Here is a 20,017-nt window from a genome sequence, read left to right as displayed (position 1 = left end):
GCTGGGTGCCCCGTAGCTCCCCACACAAGAAAGGCCCTGCCCCGGAGCCCGCTTGCCCCGGGCATACTGCCCACCATGTGTTCTCAATGGGTTCTTTGATGCTCTCCTTCGTCCTTTGTACCTAGATGAGGCTTCTCTTTCTCCAAGAGCACAGTGGGACCCTGGATGGCTTTTCCTCTGGACTCCACTGAATTTGGCGTCAAGCCCTGCGAACTCCCCCCAGTCTCTCACTAACTGTGGCAGAAATCTCACTCCCGGAAGGAGGGACTGTCTGAAGCGGGGGTGTGTGTCAAGGCTGTAGACGGATGCGATCCCAGCCACCTCCCCACTCCCTGTCCTGTGTCCGTCTTCCCCGTGTTTAAAAACTGATCCCCAAATCTAAACATCTGGGAGCCACCAGGCCACAGAGTAAGGGACGTGAGGTGGGAAGAGACAGAACACGGGGCCAGAGAGGGGAGCAGGGGCCATCCTTGCCAGGCTCTGCCTGTCAGGCTCAAAGCATTTGGTTGTTGAGCAAGTGAATAACGTAGTTAGATGGATAGTTTAGAAAGTTCACCCAGCAGCTGATGCAGAGAATGGATTGGAGCAATCAAGCCTGGAAGCAGAGAGGCTACTGCAAGTGGCCCTCGTAAGAAGTGACACGGGCTGCAGGAGCAGAGAGCCAGAGAGAAGAGATGAATGCAGGAGTCTTTTAAAAGCAGAATCGATAAAATTTAGATGTTGGGATGAAAGGCAGGGAAGAGGTTATAAAAAACGGTGCTTTTGACCTTGGGAGAATGGATAGGTGAGCTTCTCCCCACCTCCCCACCTCCCCCCCTCTTCTGGTCTCAGTTGAAATGTCACCTCCTCAGAGAGGCCTTCGCTGATGACCCTGTCCACAGTGGGACGTCCGCTCTGACCCAGCTATATCACTCCACCCTATTTATTTCCCTCATAGCACTTAACACAATTTGTAGTTATGGTATCATCTGTCTCCCTCGTTAAACTGTAAACTCCCTGCAGCAGGTGCAGGTCTATCTGCTTCATTATTTTATCCCCGTGCACCGTATAGGACCTGGCACATACCAGGCGGTTAATAAACACTCTGTTGAATGAAAACGAATGAATGAATGAATGAGGACCAAGGAAGGGGGACACGTTGGGGAACAAGATGCTTGGGAGAGCCCGGTTTGCCATATCGTTGAGAAAGTTCTCCAGCAGGCAGCTGGAAGCCTGGCTCTGGAGCTCAGGAGAGAGGAGGGCTGCAGCTCTGGGGGTCATCTGGGTAAGTGAGAGGAGCGCCTAGGCAGGGGTCAAGACAAAGGCTACCTTGCCAGAGAATTACCACCACAAATACTTCGTAGGCACGCAGATTGCTCCGCTCCTCTCCAGACACACTGGATCAGAATCTCCGGAGTAGGGCCAGGAATCTGCGTGCGTAACAGGTTCCCTAGGTGACCGTGACGTTCCTTGGGGCTGGAGAGCTCGGCCCTGGAGGAGAGGGACTGAAGCGGTGACTTCGGGTGGCCAGATGACAGGGCAGAGGCCGCCCCTGAAGTCGCCACCCGCGCCGCCGCTCGGCCCTCCGATTGGTCGCCGCCCGGGTTACCTTTGGCCACACTTGGCCTCGCGCCGCACTCCGCCCCGCCCCCGTCGCTCCGCCCTCCGATTGGTCGCCGCCCCGCCCGTCCCCCGGGCTCGGGCAACCGGACGGGCGCGTGCCGGAAGCCGGAAGCGCGGCGGCGGCGGCGGCGGCGGCGGCGGCGGCGGCGGCGGCGTTGGCGTTCCCCAGGCAGCTGTATCCTTGCGCCATGCGAGTCCTCAGGCCGAGTCTGTCGGCTGGGCGCCTCCTCCTCCTCTGGCCGCGGCTCCCCCTGCGGCCGCCGCGGCCGCCCGGACCCCGGCTGTCGAGCGGGCGGGCGGCGGCGGCCGGCGCCCTGGAGCGGGCCATGGACGAGCTGCTGCACCGTGCGGTGCCCGCGATGCCGGCCTACGGGCTGCGCGAGAAGACGCCGGCGCCGGCGGAGAACCAGTGCGCGGACTTCGTGAGCTTCTACGGCGGCCTGGCTGAGGCGGCCGAGCGCGCCGAGCTGCTGGGCCGCCTGGCGCAGGGCTTCGGCGTGGACCACGGCCAGGTGGCCGAGCAGAGCGCCGCCGTGCTCCAGCTGCTCCAGCAGCCGCGGGAGGCGGCCGTGCTCCTGCAGGCAGAGGACCGGCTGCGCTACGCGCTGGTGCCGCGCTACCGCAGCCTCTTCCACCACATCAGCAAGCTGGACGGCGGCGTGCGCTTCCTGGTGCAGCTGCGGGCCGACCTGCTCGAGGCGCAGGCCCTCAAGCTGATGGAGGGGCCGCACGTCCGGGTAAGGCCCCGCCCGGGCCGCCCCCGACCCTTGGCGGCCCTCCCCATGGCGTCCTCACCCGGCCCTCAAGCCCCAAGCGCTCCACCTTCCCCTGCCTGGCGCCGCGCACACTTCGCCCGAGTCAGAGCCCCCGAACGCTGTCCCCTTCCTTCCCACGCTTTCCCAGTCCTCGCCTCCCTCTAGGCTCACCTCGCTCCAGTCTTATAGAAACTCGGCCCTCGCTGACTTTGAAGGTGACTGTCACGCCTCGTTCCTGCTGAGCGTGCGCCAGTCTCTTCTTTATTCCTTTACCTGAGAGGTGCCGTCCGTGTGACACACTTGGATGCGGACCGGACCGAGCCTCCGGTACCTTTCGGAAGACCTGGATGGGGTCAGTAAAAGTTAGTCGCGGTGCCCACTGTGTAAGCCCTTGTCCTAAAAAGTCCTGTGAAACGTACAGAGGTGACGAGAACTCGAGGTTGCCACCGTCTAGGGGCCTGGATGCCTTCTATTTTCTCTCTGCCTCATAACTTTGACCAGGGCATTTTCACCTGCCTGAGTTCAGCCCTAAAATAGGGTTCTAAGTTGACTTCTTGAGGAAATCAAGCGTTTAGCACAGTGAGCTCAGGTTAGACGCGAATAAATAGTTTAAGATTTAAATAATGATGACTTGAAAGATGGCTGATAGTTGGATATAGTCCTTTTATTACTATTGATGTTAAATATGGTGGGATCACTAACTTGCTCTCTTAGTAAACCAAAAATGCCGTAAATGTTCTGGCATTCAGCACTTCAGTAGGTGCAGTTGGCTTTAAAAAGAATTGAACAGTTGAACGATTATGTCCTGATTCGTTTAAGAATTCTTAACACTGGCATAATGGTTTTTGCGTTCATTGCCTCACTCTTGGGGAGGTGATAAGCATGTCTCGTTTTACAGTAAAGGAATCAAGTCACGTGAGGTCACATGACTTGACCAGGACCTCAAAGCAAATAAGTATGTCTCTGATCATCCACCCAAATCCAAATTTCCTGGGTTCTTTGCTCTACATTTTATATCCTCATCATGTTATGTGAGTTAGGGTGTTTATCAGAAACCTTCTTATCCTTCTTGGCTACGTAGCCCTAGACGCATAAAATTGTGTGTAGTTAGGATACGGTTAATCTCAGGATGATAATAGTAGCTATGATTTGATTGCTCATAATAGCTGGCTAATCTACAATGCTAAGTATTACCTAGAGCCAGTGAGCCTTCAGCTATAAGAGTCACAGGCTGAGAACCTCAGTTGTTTATTGCATTGGCACCAAATCAGTCCTGGAATCCCAGTGTGTTGAATTGACCATGTTCCCAACTAAATCCCCATCTGAATGGCTGAGACCTTGTGTTCCACACACTGTGTGCATACCCATCTGGTTCCTCCCAAGAGAGGCTTGGGTTTAGTCTGCAATCCAAGCAGAACTTTTTTTTTTTCCTCCTTGAAGCAGAGACCAGTACTCCTGAAAGCCTTCTGAAACTTAATTCTCATTGCATAGGAGGCTTGAGAATTAGGTAGGATGTCTGTCTATCTAATCCAAGGTAGGATGTCTTTTGGGTAGGTGACCTGTCCCAAAGTGAAACTCTCCACCCATCCATTCAGCCATTCATTGGCTGTCTATATGGTACCAGGCGTGCTCGGGCTCCAAGGTCACTTGGTCCAGAGGCTTCCCTTCTAGTATGGGAAGAGTTAGGGGCGGGCACCGTATGTGTGAGTGCCTTTCATGCACTTGCTCATTTCATCCTCAGCAAGAAGTGGTGACTGTTTGACAGATGAGGTGATTAAAGCTTGTCGAGGCCCAGTGCAGCGCCCAGAGCACAGAGCTGGTAAGAGCGCCTCCACCCAAGACCTGTCTCCACGACTCCACGGTGTGTACTTCATCATGGCACACCAACTCTCTTAGTTGACAACCTAACTAGATCGAAAATGGGCTTATTCTTTTAGATTTGCCTTTTTCTATAGAACTGAAGGGAAGGTAAAACAACCCAGTTGATGAATGGCTTTGTTTTATTTAGTTTCACTGAGTCAGGAGTTTAATATTCTCTGGTTGTGACTGTGTTTATCTTTCCAAGACTTTGTGTAAGCTTCCGTCTTATCAGCAACCTCAGCACCCACCTTCTTCTGAAGCATCAGGTCAGTCTCTGCTCTTCTGTCGAAAAATCATCAAACCTTCCGTGGCCAGGAGGATGGCATTCGGTGTCTTTCCTTTGGCATTTTTGCTGCCCACCAGCCATCCTGCACGTTCCCACTCCCCCAGCATTACTCGCTCCCCTCCACGGACCCTGCTCTCCAGCCAAGCTGGCTCCTGGATGGAAAGTTCCTGAACCCACACCCCTGTGTGATTCCTGTTAGAAAAAGAGCCACCTCCACTCGCAGCTCGTTTGCTAGGCTTTTCCAGCCGCTCCAGCTCAGGGCGGCCTCACCCAGTTCTGAGCTTCATAGATACGTAATTGTCTGTACCACTCGGTTGGATTTGATACATTAACCACAGAATCTGTTGTTTGAAATGTATTCTTCCCCCGCAACTGGATGATCAGCTCCTTGAAAACTGGGACCTTCGTCTTGCATAGCAAAATGATGAATGAAGCGTGAGATAGACTCCCAGGTGCCCTGCCATCCGGCGAAGTCGGCAGCTAACCACTCCCATTCGTCCTGAGGTCAGACTGCTCCATTCAGAGGTCTGAGCCTGGAACGGAACCTGGAGGCCAGGGAAGGTTTCTGCGCGGCCGAGAGAGAGAGAGACATCCTACCAGACGTTGGGACCGCCCTTGTCCCGGGGGATTCCTGATGTCGCATCCGATTCTGTGAGACATAACTGGACTCGTTTCCTTACTCTTCCACACATACAAGAGAAAACTCTTGGTTATCATGAGGTTGAGAAGACATCATCAAAGCTCAAAGCCGTGACCTTGAGACTTGGCTTGTGGGAGGGGAGCTGGGCCCAGGGAGACCCAGAGCTGCCAGCAACACCGTGTCCTCAGACGTTCAGGGTTCCTTTGCTTTTTAACCAAGGCCGTCCACACACATGAGGGAAAAACATCACCAACCGAAAGGCAAAAAGTCACGTGGAATCAAGATATTTCTCAAGCAGAGGGTGAGTGACCCTAGCCTGACCTTGGCCTCTGCGCGTGGTCTGGACGCGCCGGGTGCAGAAGCCTTTTCAGGTGGCTCCGTCACACCTCTTGCGTTTCTCTACCTGGAAATCCCGCCCTTAGCCCGAGTGCCTCTAACCGTTAGTAGCTAAATCTGTTGCTCCCCTTCCCCTTTGCTCTCTGTGGCTACGTGAATGTTTTTCTATCCCTATCATTCAAAACATTCAGAGTTGATTTTTTTTTTTTAACCCATAGAAATCGTCACTGGGATCTGATGTTGTAATTAATCACCAGAATCACTTAATGTGTGTGGTCCATCTGGATTCCATTTCTGTTTCATTCTGGATTTTGCAGCCAAGTTAAAGAGGTGGTTAAAAAGCTAGAGCTTTTCGCTTTTAGGAATCCAGTGTTGGAAACCACCAGCAGTTTGGCCCTCGAAGCTTCCGCGCAGGAGCCGCAGATCCCCAGGGGCCTAGGATGCCGCAGGACGCCCAGGAGGCGGGGAGTAGCAGACCTGAGCACCCCTTGCTGTGCACACGGCACCCCATCACACGGGTGTGCTTCTCCCCTGGCCCTTGCTGACCTTGGAGCTGCCAGCTAATGTCAGGTGAACGAGAGCTGCTGTGGGCTCAGGCCTGGGCATTGCCCTGGAGTGGACTCAGTCCACTGCTTCCCCTCACGGCTTCTTGTTTGCTGAATCTCGTGAGCACAAAGGCGTCCTTAGAATAACTGGCACGTGTGAGGCCCAGAAGGATGCTGATTGGGCATCTTATACGGAACAGTGGGTACAGCAGAAGACGCACCAGGTGGGGGAGGAAGGCCCCAGTTACGCTGGTGAGAAGCGTGATTTTAGGTGATCGTAGCCACGTCCCTTAACTGTCCTGGGCCAACCAGCTCTGCCGCTGAGGCGGCAGTGGTCAGTCTGCCCCAGGGCAGCCTGCTTCTCTTCTGAAAATACTGTGGAGCTTGGCTAAAAACACAGTTATGAATGAGGGCAGTTTGTCAACATCTTGGTCTCTGACCGAGGGCTGTGATTATTGGAAATATGGAAGAATCCCGAAGCCTGACACTTCTATTTGAGTGGAGCCCAGCATGAAGCCCGAGGCAGAAGGCCAGGCAGGGGTAGATCTCTTTTCTTGGATATTTTAAATCGGGTGAGGTTTCTTTTCTTACCCTTAATCCTTCCTGATAGGAAGTTCAGAGTCGGTATCAAGTCTGTTTGCTGGGAAGACGCAAGTGCTGTGTAGAAAGTTTTTACAACCCGGCAAATGTCAAACGTCTGCTGTGGTTTTCAAGATAGCAGATCCGCTGCGGAGAGGATGGACGTCGCTGCCCGTCAGTTAAAAGGTCGTTAGAAGCCTAAGTGTCTTAGAGGCCAGCCTGGGACTTCTTGATTCATCCCAGGTCTCTACTGCGATGGTCCGTCCCTCTGATGCCGCTTTGTAGCACTTCTTGGATTATAATAAGTGAATTGATCTTAATGGATTTATCCCAAGAAAGGGATTTTAGTTGTTTTCATAATTAAGGAATTTGTAGAAAAGGGACTTGTCAATGTCCTTGAATTCTCTGATCGCAGGACCCCTGCCCCCCACCCCGAGTTTTAATCTTAGGAAATAGAACAATAAATCAGTCATCCAGTGTTGGGCAGGGGTGGGTAATACCAAACCCACAAAGCAGCTTAATCACACCAGGAAAAGAAACGGTCCCTTTGCTTACAAGATCAAACGTTCTTTTTGTTAAAAATGCTCTTCTCCTCTTGTTGAAGTTCCAAGTGAGTTGAGAGGCTTATTATGATGCCTGGACGTGTGGCCGTAAGTCCGGGTTTGCGTGTTCTTTCCCGAGGCGGGGAAGTGAGGGCTTTGCGCTCTGCGGTGTGAATCCAATCCAGCCGTCAGTTGCTCTCCTCCTCAGCGAGACGCCCTGTGAACTTGCGGTTGTGTGTCTAGCTCCTGAGCGGGGTACACGGTGTGCGGGCAGGCATGTGCTTCTTCTGTGTGCAGTTTACAGGCTTCTTGTTTTTCTGCAGAGTTATTTCCAAAAGCCCTTTGGGGTTGAAGAGTTCAGTCTCTTACAGATACAGTCCCCAGTGAAGCCAAGGGGACTCCCATTCTGAGAGAGGGTCTGGGCACCGTCAGATATTTGTGGGCAGCAGAAGGGAGCTGGCATTTAGGAAACAATGGGCGATTTGAACGTAGAAATGACGGTGAGAGCTGTGGGAACCTTAACAGAAGCCCGGGCGGAACATTGGAGAAGGGACCAAACTCGTGTCAGGCAGGGTCCCCACGCCACCACTGCAGCGCCCAGCCGCACCACGGTTGGTTGGAAACCTCCTCTGGTGTCTTGTCCTGTTTTGAAGTTAACCTGGTGGTCCTCGTGGTTCTCCTAAATTCTGCGCTTAGCCACACTAAGAGATGAACTCATTTGTAGATGGGAACGTCGTCGCAGCAGTTGTATCTTCGAGTCCTGGGTCGCCGATAAATGACTTCTGAATCACTGAGCGTGACGCACACACGATTCCTCTCCCTCCTGCTGTCTGAGATCCGGTAGCCTTGCTGCCCGCGGCACCTAATTCCAGCCTGAACAGCTGCGGTCCTGTTAGCCCTGGGCGGTGGAGGTGTGTAACCTTTAACCTAGATGCCCGGATCTCGTGTCCAGTGTCCCACTTCATAGCTGTCAGTAGCCCAGAATAGAACGAAGGGACGCGTAGAAGAGGCGCTTCCGTCAGCCAGACCATTCCTTTCATAATTAGTACTGTATGAGTGCCGAAGGTAGATTTTTCCAACTTGTTCCTATTGTGCGTGTCACGGAGATGCTATAGAGTTCCATGTACATCCTACATTCCAAGTGGAACTCGGCTGGTCCGTTCCTAACCTTTCAGTGCAGAGGTTCCCAACCTGGGGAACCTGGTTGGGAACTGAGTTTCAAAGGGGTCCATGAACCCCAGGAAACTGTGTGCAGAGTTTTATTAATGTGTTTGCATTTTTCTGGGGAGAGTGTCCCCAGTTTTTAGCACATATGCAAGAGTGTGTGGGGACCCCAGGAAGGATAAGAACCCCTGTAGTCAGTGCAGGAAATACAGTTTTGTAAGGAGCCCTTCTCTGTTGCCTGGTGAGCCAGCCCTTCTCCTCCCTTCCTGCTACTTCCTGCTCACTGTTTTCCAGTTTGTCTTCTCTTTTTCATTTGCCATCAATCTGTTAAATCATCTTCCACATGGAAGATCCCACTGATGGCTTTGAGAACCAGGGGACTAAATCAGAAATGACCTCTGCCCTTACAGAGCTGAGAGGCCAGTGAAGGAGACTAGACCATGGGATAGAGAGTTACGAGGAGTTACAGAGGTCATCTGGTCCAGCCGCCTGTCGACGTGGAAATCCTTTCTAAACCATCTCCGCCGCGTTCTTGCCCGCTCTGTGCTCATCTCTTCCCGTGGGGAGGGCCGCTGTCTCCCAGGAGGACCTCTGTGGGCCGCCCTCGCTACTCAGAAGCTCTTCTTTACACGGAGTCTGACTGTGCCTTCCCCCGTTGGTCCTAGACTTACCCCCTCTCCTCGCCCCCATGGGGCCTCTTTCGTGCCCTAGGCCTTCAGTGTTGAAAGATGGGCATCGCTTCATTCTGAAACCCTTTCTGAGCCACCACCCCCATGCCTGTAACTTATCCTCAAGTGACAAGGTTCTGAGTCCTTTGACCTTTTACCAGAGATTAAAATGTGAAGTGGCCCTGTAACAGTTTTATAGCTTGTGTACAGTTTTACAGGTGTTATCCATCATGGTCTTTGTGATTCTTATACAGGGATTCATAAGGTCAGTTCTGTACCAGGCATACTGAGATGTTTGCTGTTATTCAATAATATGCAGTGTATCTGTTAGTATGCAGTTCATCTATAAATAACAGAGACTCAAAGCAACAGTGATTTGAATAAGAGAAGTCTGTCTTTCATGAAGAAGTCTGGAGGTAGGCAGCCCAGGGCTGATCCTGCTCTGCATTGCCCTCAGTTGACCCAGACTTCTGTTTGTTGCTCTTCCCTGAAAAACTCATCCCCAGAGTTACCTCATGGTCCAAGATGGCTGCTCCAGCTCTAGCCATCACATTGCCTTCCACCCTGCAGTGGGAAGGACAAAGAAAAAGATGGAAGGACATCTCTTCCCTGCGGTGGGAAAGACAAAGAAAAAGAGCAGCCCTTTGCTGCTCCTGCCATCTTTCAAGGTTCCCAGAAGCTGCTGCAGGATACCTCTGCTTACATCTGAGAAGCCAGAACTCAGTCACATGACTACCCCTAGCAGCAGTGCAAACTTTATTCTGAACAGTCATGTGCCCAGCTAAAAAGTGAAGCTTCTGTTGATTTGGGAAAAAGGGACGCAGCCATTGAGGAACAACAGCCTTGTCTCTTGCCCTGGACATCCCCTCTGCTCTGGCTGTCACGAAGCTTACCACTGTTACATGGTCAGCAGTCACCACAGACTAAACTGGGATGGTTCTGCCCCTGCATCCTCTCCTCTCCTTACTCACCTCTTGTTCTGTTCTTGCTTGAAAAGTTTCAGTGCGAATGTATCTCTGATGGTAAAGTTGACTCAAATCATTTTTGGAAGTAAAATAAATATAAGTAAGGGAAATTAGAATAATGTCATCAATTCTAAATGCATGGATTGCCCGACACACTATTATTCTACGGCCCACTCAGGGAGGAAAAAATGCTGCCGATTAAACCATGACCCGCCATCATTTGAACAAGGCGGCGTGACCACCAAGATGTTAAAATAGGAAAACACACACCTTAGAGCTGTCGAAATGTGGGGCGCGGGACCCAGTGCTCGTTTCTCTTGGGAAAGAAAGGGTGTTTTTGGTGAACCAGAGAATGTTCCCGAGAGGGTGTTGGAGTTTCCTGCACGAGACGCCGTACGCCGTTCAGCGTCAGCTTAACATCACGTGTGTGGCTGTGTTCATGGCGGCGAATGCATCGGCGCACGTTATTTGATTTGGGCAGCTTAGTTCACATGGAGCCCAGGTGTCTTACAGGTGGAAGGAGGGAAGGAAGAAGTGGAGCTGAGCTCAGTCTGCCGTGGCCGAGAGCGGAGCCCGGTCGGGCTGCCTCAGGACAGGCCCATCCTGCCCGCTCCTCGTTTGTATCAGGTTTCGGAGTCGAATTCCCGGTGCGGCAGCGATGCGGGGATGGGCTGGACGTCTTTCCCTCGGAAGGCCAGCGCTCCCCCTTCTCCATTTCAGGAAATGAACGGGGTGCTGAAAAGCATGTTCTCGGAATGGTTTTCTTCCGGGTTCCTGAACCTGGAGCGGGTCACCTGGCATTCACCGTGCGAAGTGCTGCAGAAAATCAGTGAGTAAGTATTTATGACGTTTCTGCTTTTCTTACGTTTCAGCTGAAAGCCAGTCTCCATTCCCGTGTACATTTTGTTCCAAGCCTGATAAAACCCAAACACAGGATCCACAACGGTGGCTGTCCTAGCAGGTGATGCCGAGACCACGGAGGAGGAAAGGGCACAGGTGGAAGCTGGTCTTTCTGCCAGTGAACCTGCACTTGGGGTCTCGGTCACGTCCTCTCATTTAAAGCCCTCACGCCCGCGTCTCCCCAACGACCCCATGCTCAGAGCTGCCCGGGTTCACTGGACCAAGCACTGGCATTAGTAACTCAAAAAACGTCTGTCTCAACCCGCTGTTAAAATGTCTCCCTTGGATAAAATCTCCAAATTCACAGTATAGCGCGTGAGTCCCACCTTCCCCCGGACACAGTGAAATGCAGGCTGGCCGACAGTGGCATGCTGCCACGTCGCACGTTGAAACAAAACAGCGGTGGCCGAGGTCACTGGGCAAATGGAAGCAGCCAGGCGAGGCGTGTCCTCAGGCAGCACGGACTTCACACTGCGGAGATTCAGAGGAAGCAAGAGACGTAGGATGTCCGGTGACAGGCATCTGGTCAAGTCTCTGTGTCGAAATCTGCCACATAACTGCTCCCCCAGGGCCTGGCAAATGAGTCTTAAGAGCGGGGATGAGAGCACAGTTTTGTGTGTAAAACGGTCACCAGTCGTGCCTCCTCTCAGTCAGCACTGTTTCACGCTAAAGTGATCTTTGAATTTCCCGCAGAGTCCGCTGAAGCTCTATTTAAAGGATTGCTTTGACTTGAGTGAATAATACGGGTAAGAATCAGCCCCGCGGCTATTTAACGTGTGAATTGTACTTTTGTCTTGCCCCTTCATAACGTTCTCGTCAGGTCTGAGGCTGTGCATCCCGTTAAAAACTGGGCGGACATGAAACGGCGCGTGGGGCCCTACAGAAGGTGTTACTTCTTCTCTCACTGCTCGACCCCGGGGGAGCCCCTGATCATTTTGCACGTGGCCCTGACCAGTGAGATCTCCAGCAGCATCCAGGTACCTGTGCGCGGTCGATTCAGGACGGGGCAGACGGCCCAGGGTGCCTTAAGTTTTCTGTTAACTTAGTTTTCTCCCCTTTTTGAGAATAAATTGCTTTTTGGCCTTTGTGGATCTTTGCATTAGCTAAATACAGTCTCCAGATCTGCAGCCACAGAGTGGAGAACGGGCAGTGTGTGGGCAGTGATGGGACGGGGCAAGCTTTTGCCAGGGTGTGTGGACCTTGGGTTGAGACGTGGTCCAGGCTCTTATGGAGGAGGGGGTACAGGTGCAGGGGCCCCGGGATCAACGCTTCAGCCTCTAAGTGCCTGTGGGTAGTTTCAAAAGACGGCTGATTGAGAAATTGGAAAGTCGGCTGTGCTGCGTGCCTGACGCGGGCCCAGCGCTCTGCCCGGTGTGGTGGTTCCCCCCCGGAGCAAGCTGGGCTTCTCCTCGAGGCGTTGGTGAGTGTCTGAAACACTCAGTCCGCAGGCCCACGGGGGGCAGGGGCTGGGGCTGCAGAGCAGGTCCGGTGAGGGGAAGTGGGCACACCTGGGTCACTGCAGCTTCGGGGTCGGAGTGGCCTGTTAGGAGGCTGAGAGGCGATGGCAGATCTCAGGTGGGCGCTGGGCAGCGTCTCCTGGCATCGGAGGGTGGAGGGCTCGTCAGCAGGGAGACGTTCCCGCACGATGCTTGTTTGGAGGCGCCTGCACTGTCACGCACTAGAGGTTATCACGGCCTCCCTGGGGGCAGTTTGGTAATAACTATTAAAATATAAAACGTGTGTTCCTTTTGACCTGAAAATTCCACCCTCGGGAATTTATCCCAGGAGAGGCTCAGGCCTGAGAGTTTGGGCGGTTGCTCACTGCAGCGTGGTCTGGAGGTGGGAGTGGTAACCAAAGTGTCCACCGGGAGGGGATGCTCTAGGGAACGATGGCGTGTGCGTCTGGCCTGTCCTCACAGACCCTGCGCTCCCACGTGTGGGCTTAAGTGTGGATTTAGCTGTGTGTGTGTTTGACATGGAACGTCAACCTTGACTTACTATTGACTGAAGGTTCAGGTTCCAGCCTGGCCTATCTGGTGTGACCTTCTGTGTAGCATGGATTACGTCGACTGAGCGTTTGCTCTGCCCCGTCTGCCCGCGGAGCGCCCTGCTGTGTGACTGCCCACAGCGCCTTGTGACTCAGGCTTATTTTTAGACATGAGGACTCTGAGGCTAGGAGGGGACTGCAGAGATCTGCCCAGGATGATGGAAGAAGTGGGGACGGTGGGGGACCGGGGTCCCAGCCCTGAGGGCAGGTGCCTTCCGTGTGTGAGGAGACTCGCGCATCCGGACAGACACATGAGAGACTGCGTGTGTCCGTGGTTTTGTATGCACGTGTATTTATGTGTGTGCCTGCCTGGGGCCAGTGAGACCGACCTTGAAAGGCGCTCCCCAAAACGTTAACAGTAGGACTGGGTGTTGAGTTCTGGAGTGATTTGTGATTTCTTCTTCATGCGTTTATTTCTTGCCTCTTTGACATTGTGCGTATCTCATTCATATAATCAAAGAAAGGTTCGTTTGTTTGGGGTTTTGTTTTTTTTTTTTTAAACTTGAAAAAAAAGATTTGCTGGAGACTTTTGAGTCCAGAACCACAAGATAACCTACAGACTTCTTGAAAAACAAAGGAGGCGATTTAACAAGATGCGGACGAGGAATGATGGGAGGAGAGCTCCTCCGTCAGCTGCGGGTGCAGGAGAGGCTGGCAGGGCCCCGGATGTCACGGCCTCTGCGTCACCATCCGCCCCACTTTCCTTATGGCAACGGTTCATGGCTTCCCAGGAGTCACAGAAAAGACCCTCCGAGCGTCTGAAGGGGATGAGAGCTGAGGATGTTTTTCCCCAGGGGGCTACGCGCAGACCCACGCACCCCGTTGGCAATTTAAGAAAGTCTGTGGGCTCCAGACCTCAGCCTGGACTCTGGGCCAGACTCCCCTACTTCAGGCATCCAGGGTAGCTGGTAGGAGTTTAGAGCAGCGTAAGCGTGTCCTTCAGAAGCAGGCTGGCTGGCCTGTGTCCAAGCCAACTGCAAGGTCTCCACCACTGTTGTCCAGTGGCCCTCAGAGTATTAAAGCTCAGAACGCCTCGCACTCACATCTCAGAGCCGAGCAAGTCGGACTTGGCTAAGGGACTTCCCAGTACGAGTCATGCTGATTCTTAGATCGCTTCTCGTACGTGTCTGTGCGGGCGTGTGGTTTCACTGTGGAAATATAAGGACGTGGCAGAAAACCAAAAAGGTACATAGGAAAAGCATAAAAAGGTACATCTCCTGAAAGAAAACTTACGTAGGACTGCGTCCGCCTTACTGGGAAATGTAAACAACTAGGGTTCAGAGGGGCGGAGGGAGGCCTGCAGGACGCAGCGGGCAGCCTGCGCACAGGAGCCGCAGGAAGTGGGGCCCTTGGCCTTGGCAGAGGGCTGGCGTGCTGTCTGTGGGTGTCGGAGGGCAGCAGATTGCACAGAGAGAGAGACCTCCCCTGAGAGAGACCTAGGGGACATCAGTTGTGATTCAGCGAAGCTTGTGGGAGAATTTCAAAGTGATAGAAATGATACAACATTGAGCAAACAGCCAGGGAAGTTGTGAGACCACCGCCGCCTCCAGAGACGTCTCAGAACGGGGTGCTTGCCTCTAGAGGCTGGTCCTTGGGTCGAGGGACCCCCCCCAGGAGGAGTGAGGGCGGGGCAGGTGCATCCACGGCTGCCCATCCGTGTCCTTTGTGTTTTCCAGACCATCATAGTGAAGGAGAGTCCCACGTCGGAGACAGAGGAGCGGGACAAGATCACCACAGCCATCTTATACTCGCTGAGCCTGACCCAGCAGGGGCTGCAGGGCGTGGAGCTGGGCACCTTCCTCATCAAGCGGGTGGTGAAGGAGCTGCAGGTGAGCGAGGCTCGACCCTGATCCCGCCGCACCGCTGTCCGTGTCCCCGCCTTGGGGTGGCCGAGCAGTTCTGCCCTCATCTCTGGGGACAGGGTGAAGCTTTGGGCCGGAGCGAGCAGGAGGGGTGGAAAAGTGCCAGGTGCCCCTTGGCACTTCCTAGGAGCCCCGAGACTCGTCAGGGGGTGGAAGCAGTGCTGAGGAAAAGGCCCTCAAAGCTAGCTTCTCGCGGGCCACACATCCAGATGCGTCCTGGGGGCGGCGGCGGCTTCTGCAGGGGACCCCGCCCCCTGGCTGGCGGGGCGGCTCCTGATGGGCACGCGCTGTCCCGGCATAGTCGCCAGCAGGGCCCCCCTCGCTCCCACTGTCCAGTCCTGGCCGTGCCAACCTCCCTACCCACCCTCGCCCACTCGCGGCCCGGGAGGGAGTGTCGAGGTTCGACCAGGCAGCTGGAGGGTAAATGCACTGGCACTTGGTTTTTTTTTATAATTGCCTTTTCTTGGTTGCCCTGGGAAACACACAGAAATGTTCAGGTCCACTCTGGGTTTGGGCTTTTTAAAGCTATCTCATGAGGGGCTGGAGTGAACTCTAATGTGCAGAATCCAATTTTTAGGTAAAATAATTAGGTCATGACTAATGGGCTCTGAGAGCAGCGCTCTGTGCTTCTGGTGGTTTCAGCACAGACAGCTGCTGCAGAAGCTCTTCCTCAGAGAATGACAGATAGGATGGAATTTAAATATTTGCGTGCTTCGTGTTAAATTAATAGTTTTAAGTCTGAGAACTTGGGATTCAGTTGGGTATCAGCTTCGTTAGAATCACTCCCTGCCACTTCTTCCCCAGAGGCGATAAGAAGCACATCTGATTACTCTGAGTTTCTTCTTACTTCCTGCTTCTTTGCTGAAGGTGCTAATGAATGGGGCGAGGGCGGGTGGGTAGCAGGGCTGGTATGAGGGTCAGAAAGGCAGTCAGAGGAGGAGCAGAATCCGGGGTCTGGGTGATACAGCAGAGTCTGTTTCGGAATCAGGCAGCCCAGGAGCCATCCTGCCGCTGACGTCTTCTCCACGACTGGGCTGGGAGCCGGAAAGTCACCCGAGAAATCTGGAGGGAAGGGCAGCCCTTCCTACACAGAGGTGTTCGTGGAGGTTTATGAAAGAGGCACCTTAAATGCCCAGTGAAAAGAACAGGGTTAGGAAAGGCATGGGATCGTCTTATCTTTTCATATTATTCTGTCGATACAAGTTACGGTTCTGAATTTTGAGTGACAATGAGAAAGCGCTCATGATATAAATCCACAAAGCAGGATGTAAAATAACTGTCTCGTCCTTGCAAAAATTGCCTAGAGAAGGACCAGGAGTTATACTCTGTCAAACCTGGAGAGTATGGTGGTTTCTTTGCTTCCGTCCTAAATTAAAAAAAAATTTTTCTGTAGTGAGCATATATTACATTTTTAACTGGAAAATACTGGGTTCTTTGAAGTGATCATTGAGATCTCTCTGTAATTTGAACAACAATGATTGAACTGTGTTATCTGATGTGGAGACATAACCGTTGCCTCCCCTCCTATCGCATCCTCTGCACCCACTGTGCTATAGTTGGGCGATCAGTTACTCATTCAACAAACAGCAAACAGTCACTGGGTACTTGTGTGCCAAGCACCAAACCAGGTTCTGTGGCGGCAGCAAAGTCCGTGGGAGGGGCCTGGTGGGCTAGAAAGACAAGACCTGTAGTCAGAAGACGGCACCCCACATCGTAGCAGCCCACCCCTCCGATTTCAGGCAGGTCCCCCAACTTGCCGGCGTGGATAGTGGTGCAGATGGAGACCCCACAGTAAAGGCTTGTCCTGGGGACTCAGGATGCCTCCAGGACCTGACACACATCAGATCCTTAATAACTGTTCCTTGAAAGAAGAAGATTCGTGCGCATCAAATATCACTTTGTAAACCCCACAGCAGCACACGGAGGTTAATGATACGTAAGCGAGAAAGGAGGTGTTTGTGAATCCGTGACTCACCTGCTGAATTGTGTGTGTGTGTGTGTGTGTGTTTTCTCCACCTTCCTTTCCCCACCCCAACCATGCCCTGCAGAAGGAGTTTCCTCACCTGGGGACGTTTGCAAGTCTGTCCCCTATCCCCGGGTTCACCAAGTGGCTTCTGGGGCTGCTGAAGTCAAAAGCAAAGGATCACGGGAGGAACGAACTGTTGACAGATTCCGAGTGTAAAGAAATCTCCGAGATCACGGGCGGTCCCGTGAATGAGACCCTCAAGACCTTTCTCAGCAGCAGCGAGTGGGTCCAATCTGAGCAGCTGGTCCGGGCGCTTCAGGCCCCCCTGATGCGGCTCTGCGCCTGGTACCTGTACGGGGAGAAGCACCGGGGCTACGCCCTGAACCCCGTGGCCAACTTCCACTTGCAGAACGGGGCCGTGATGTGGCGCATCAACTGGATGGCCGACGTCAGCCTCAAGGGCATCACGGGCTCGTGTGGCCTCATGGTCAATTACCGCTACTTCCTGGAGGACACGGCCACCAACAGGGCCACCTACCTCAGCTCCAAGAGCATCAAAGCTTCCGAGCAGGTCCTCAGCCTGGTGGCCCAGTTTCAGAAGAACAGCAAACTCTAGGTCACCTTTGCTGAAGCCAACGTTCCCGGCTTGGAAAAGGATAATTTTCCGGAGGGGTCGGGGATGGGGTTATGTACCCAAAGGAGCTTCTAAGAGTGAACCAGAGTTGAACTGTGCTCTCTGGCCTGTGGCGGGGTCACACCGGCAGGCCGGGCCCGGGCTTTGCACGAGGGAAGATGCGTTACCGCTGCGAGGTGGTGGTGGGTACAGGTGGACGTGGGCTGGATGGGGATGCTGTGCTCTCTCCAGAAGATTCCATCGTGGCCTTCAGCCTGGCTCCCTGCCCTGGGATGGTCTTCAGAAACCATGGAGCCTCTGCCGGCTCTCGTCCCAAGGTGGATGGGTCAGCCGCTCCAGGACCCGGGCAGGTGGCCCAGGTGAGAACAGATATTCCTTTCAGCGTAGAACATGGTTCAGCCATGATTGTTTTAGCCGTTTCTCTCTGCTGATTGCAAAGGGGTAGAGAGCTGTGCTACACTTCACTAGTTAAATTCTGGAGATCGTGAACGTATGAAAAGGTTTGTGACTTTGCACAAACTTCACTAAGCTAAATTATTGGACACGAGAGCTCTTGTCGCCTGGGGCTTAAATAGTATTATAGACTTGACAGTTAACAGCGAGTCAAGTTTGTGATGAATTTCGTAGCAAAGAACTAGTTTGTCCTGTGAAGCATTAAACACGTGGTTATTCACGATCGCATAGTGGTCGTCTCTGAGGTCCGAGACCTCGTTAGCCGTGCCCTTGGTCCCCAGCCAGCCCGTTGGCAGGTTTGATGCTCTGTAAAGCGGGCCTGGAGCGTGTGGCCTGAGGACAGAGGTGATGGCAGAGGCGCTGCTGATTGTGGGCGAGGAGGGGGTGTGATGTTGAGTCAGGCAGCAGGTCCCCACCTTCCTTGCCTTTTCACCTTCCAGACCCGTCCCTGGACCACCCCTGTCGTCTTCTTCGTGTCACTTGTTGCCTGGTAACAAACAGCGTGACCGCGGTCACTGCTAGAAATTGTGCCTTTTCTGTATCCTGGTGGAAGCTGCCCCCTCTTTCTCGGTTTTGCTTTGAGCTGATGGTGAAGGCCCCTGGGCTCTGCAGGCCTGAAGTCGCCGCCCTCCAGGAGCTTGGAAAAAGTTAAGGCACCAACTGCTTCCGTGTGGCAGGCGGCCCCTGAGACCGCAGCCCCTGATTCCCACACTGCACGCCTTATCTCTGTTCAACCTCTTATATGGGAATCTTCAAACAAAATACACAGAAGTGGAGAAAATAGCGTAATGACCCTAGGTACATACCACCCAGCTTCCACAACCATCAGTAATTTTCCATTTTTATCAAACCTTATTTCTTTCTTTTTTTTTTTCAAACCTTATTTCTTATAATGTGTTACATTTAGGTGTTCTGTGAAGACTGGATGATGGGTGGATGGATGGGTGGATGTGGATGGTGCCGTGCTCTGAATGTTTATGTCCCACCAAAACTTACATGTTGAAATCCTAACCCCCAAAGGTGATGGCATTAGGAGGTGGGGCCTCTGGGAGGTGATTAGGTCGTGAGGGTGGACCCCTCCTGAATGGCATTAGTGTCCTTATAACTCACGACCTCACGAAGCTCCCTAGGAGAATTCTGCAGCTGAAAGAGGGCCCTCACCCAACGGTGCTGCCCCCCAATCTCAGATTTCCAGCCTCCAGAATTGTCAGCAACCAGTTTCTGCTGTTTTAAGCCACCCAGTCTGTGGTATTTTGTTACAGCAGCCGGAGCGGACTGAGCTGATGGATGTAGCTGGCTGGATAAGGACTCCGTGCCTCAGTCCACATCACTGAAGGGAAAGCTTGTGACGCTTCCATTGCAGTGCACTGGGCTGAAATCCCCCTCACTTCATGTGTGTTACAGGGAACCCCCTTCACTTCCCACACTTACCCTACAAGCCCTAGAAGGGCAGAAGATGGCTGAAACAGCCCAGCCGCCCACTTCCTCTGAGGGATGGTCAGGCTGCCCAGTTGTGCGTATGTTGTCCTCTGGCAATGGCAGCCAGGCAGGAGTCAGAATCAGCAGCTGGGTTTGGAGGCAACAGAAGTTTACTCACGGACCCTCCTCATGTTGCGAATTTACATCCTACGGAAGGGTACAACCCACTCCCCGGGGGCATTATCGCAAGGGGGATGCAGTAACACGAGCATGGACGGTGTCTCCCAGACCTGTTTTCCATCCCACTTGCTCTCAAGCCATCACTCTGACCACCGGATCTTTCTCTGTAAAGTGCCTGGCAGTATGGTGGGCTCACAGTAAGAGCTCAGTAGATTGTCATTAGTAGTCAGTTTCCACAGCGCCCTGGGTTCAAGGCTGCAGCCCCCTCCACCCCTCCCCAGCACAGAGCCTGCTCCCCCAGCGTTCCCAGCCCGCACCCTACAGACCCCACCCGTGGGGTGGCTGTTCTCCCCTCCTTTCCCGTGCACGGCTCTCCTCCTCTCTCATTGCTTTGGGGTCTGTGGTTCAGACAGATCCCAGATCTCTCCAGCCTGTTGTCCAACAGTCTTGGGCTGTTCTGGAATTCAGATTAATTCCATTTCCAGGGCTGCAAGTGGCCTTGGGGCTGACTTGCTCTGACTTGTTCGTGGGCGGTTTTGTTCTGAAAGGCAGTAGGTGCCATAATGGTTGACGCCACCAGCTTTGACTCCAGCCAGTGTCGGGTTCAAATCCCG

General features: G+C 53.3%; 1 protein-coding gene across 1 annotated transcript; it reads left to right on the top strand.

Annotated features, from left to right (window-relative positions):
• The first annotated feature begins 1,766 nt into the window (after positions 1 to 1,766).
• MLYCD (malonyl-CoA decarboxylase) lies at positions 1,767 to 18,027 on the top strand. Its single transcript, XM_068527367.1, has 5 exons — positions 1,767 to 2,339; positions 10,663 to 10,775; positions 11,663 to 11,819; positions 14,566 to 14,718; positions 16,800 to 18,027. Exons 1-5 carry the CDS (start codon positions 1,791 to 1,793, stop codon positions 17,331 to 17,333), a joined length of 1,506 nt encoding a protein of 501 aa, XP_068383468.1. The 5' UTR covers positions 1,767 to 1,790; the 3' UTR covers positions 17,334 to 18,027.
• Positions 18,028 to 20,017: the final 1,990 nt, after the last annotated feature.

Source organism: Eschrichtius robustus, chromosome 19, assembly GCF_028021215.1.
Source record: "Eschrichtius robustus isolate mEscRob2 chromosome 19, mEscRob2.pri, whole genome shotgun sequence".
Classification (NCBI taxonomy): Eukaryota; Metazoa; Chordata; class Mammalia; order Artiodactyla; family Eschrichtiidae; genus Eschrichtius; species Eschrichtius robustus.
The sequence above is the reverse complement of the archived record's forward strand: the minus strand, read 5'-3'. Positions and strand labels throughout refer to the sequence as shown.

Excerpts from the sequence above, each read along its gene's own strand:
- MLYCD (XM_068527367.1), top strand. The coding sequence starts at position 1,791 with ATGCGAGTCCTCAGGCCGAGTCTGTCGGCTGGGCGCCTCCTCCTCCTC. Across the intron at positions 2,340-10,662 it reads TGGAGGGGCCGCACGTCCGG|GAAATGAACGGGGTGCTGAA; the intron begins GTAAGGCCCCGC and ends TCTCCATTTCAG. Across the intron at positions 11,820-14,565 it reads AGATCTCCAGCAGCATCCAG|ACCATCATAGTGAAGGAGAG; the intron begins GTACCTGTGCGC and ends TGTGTTTTCCAG.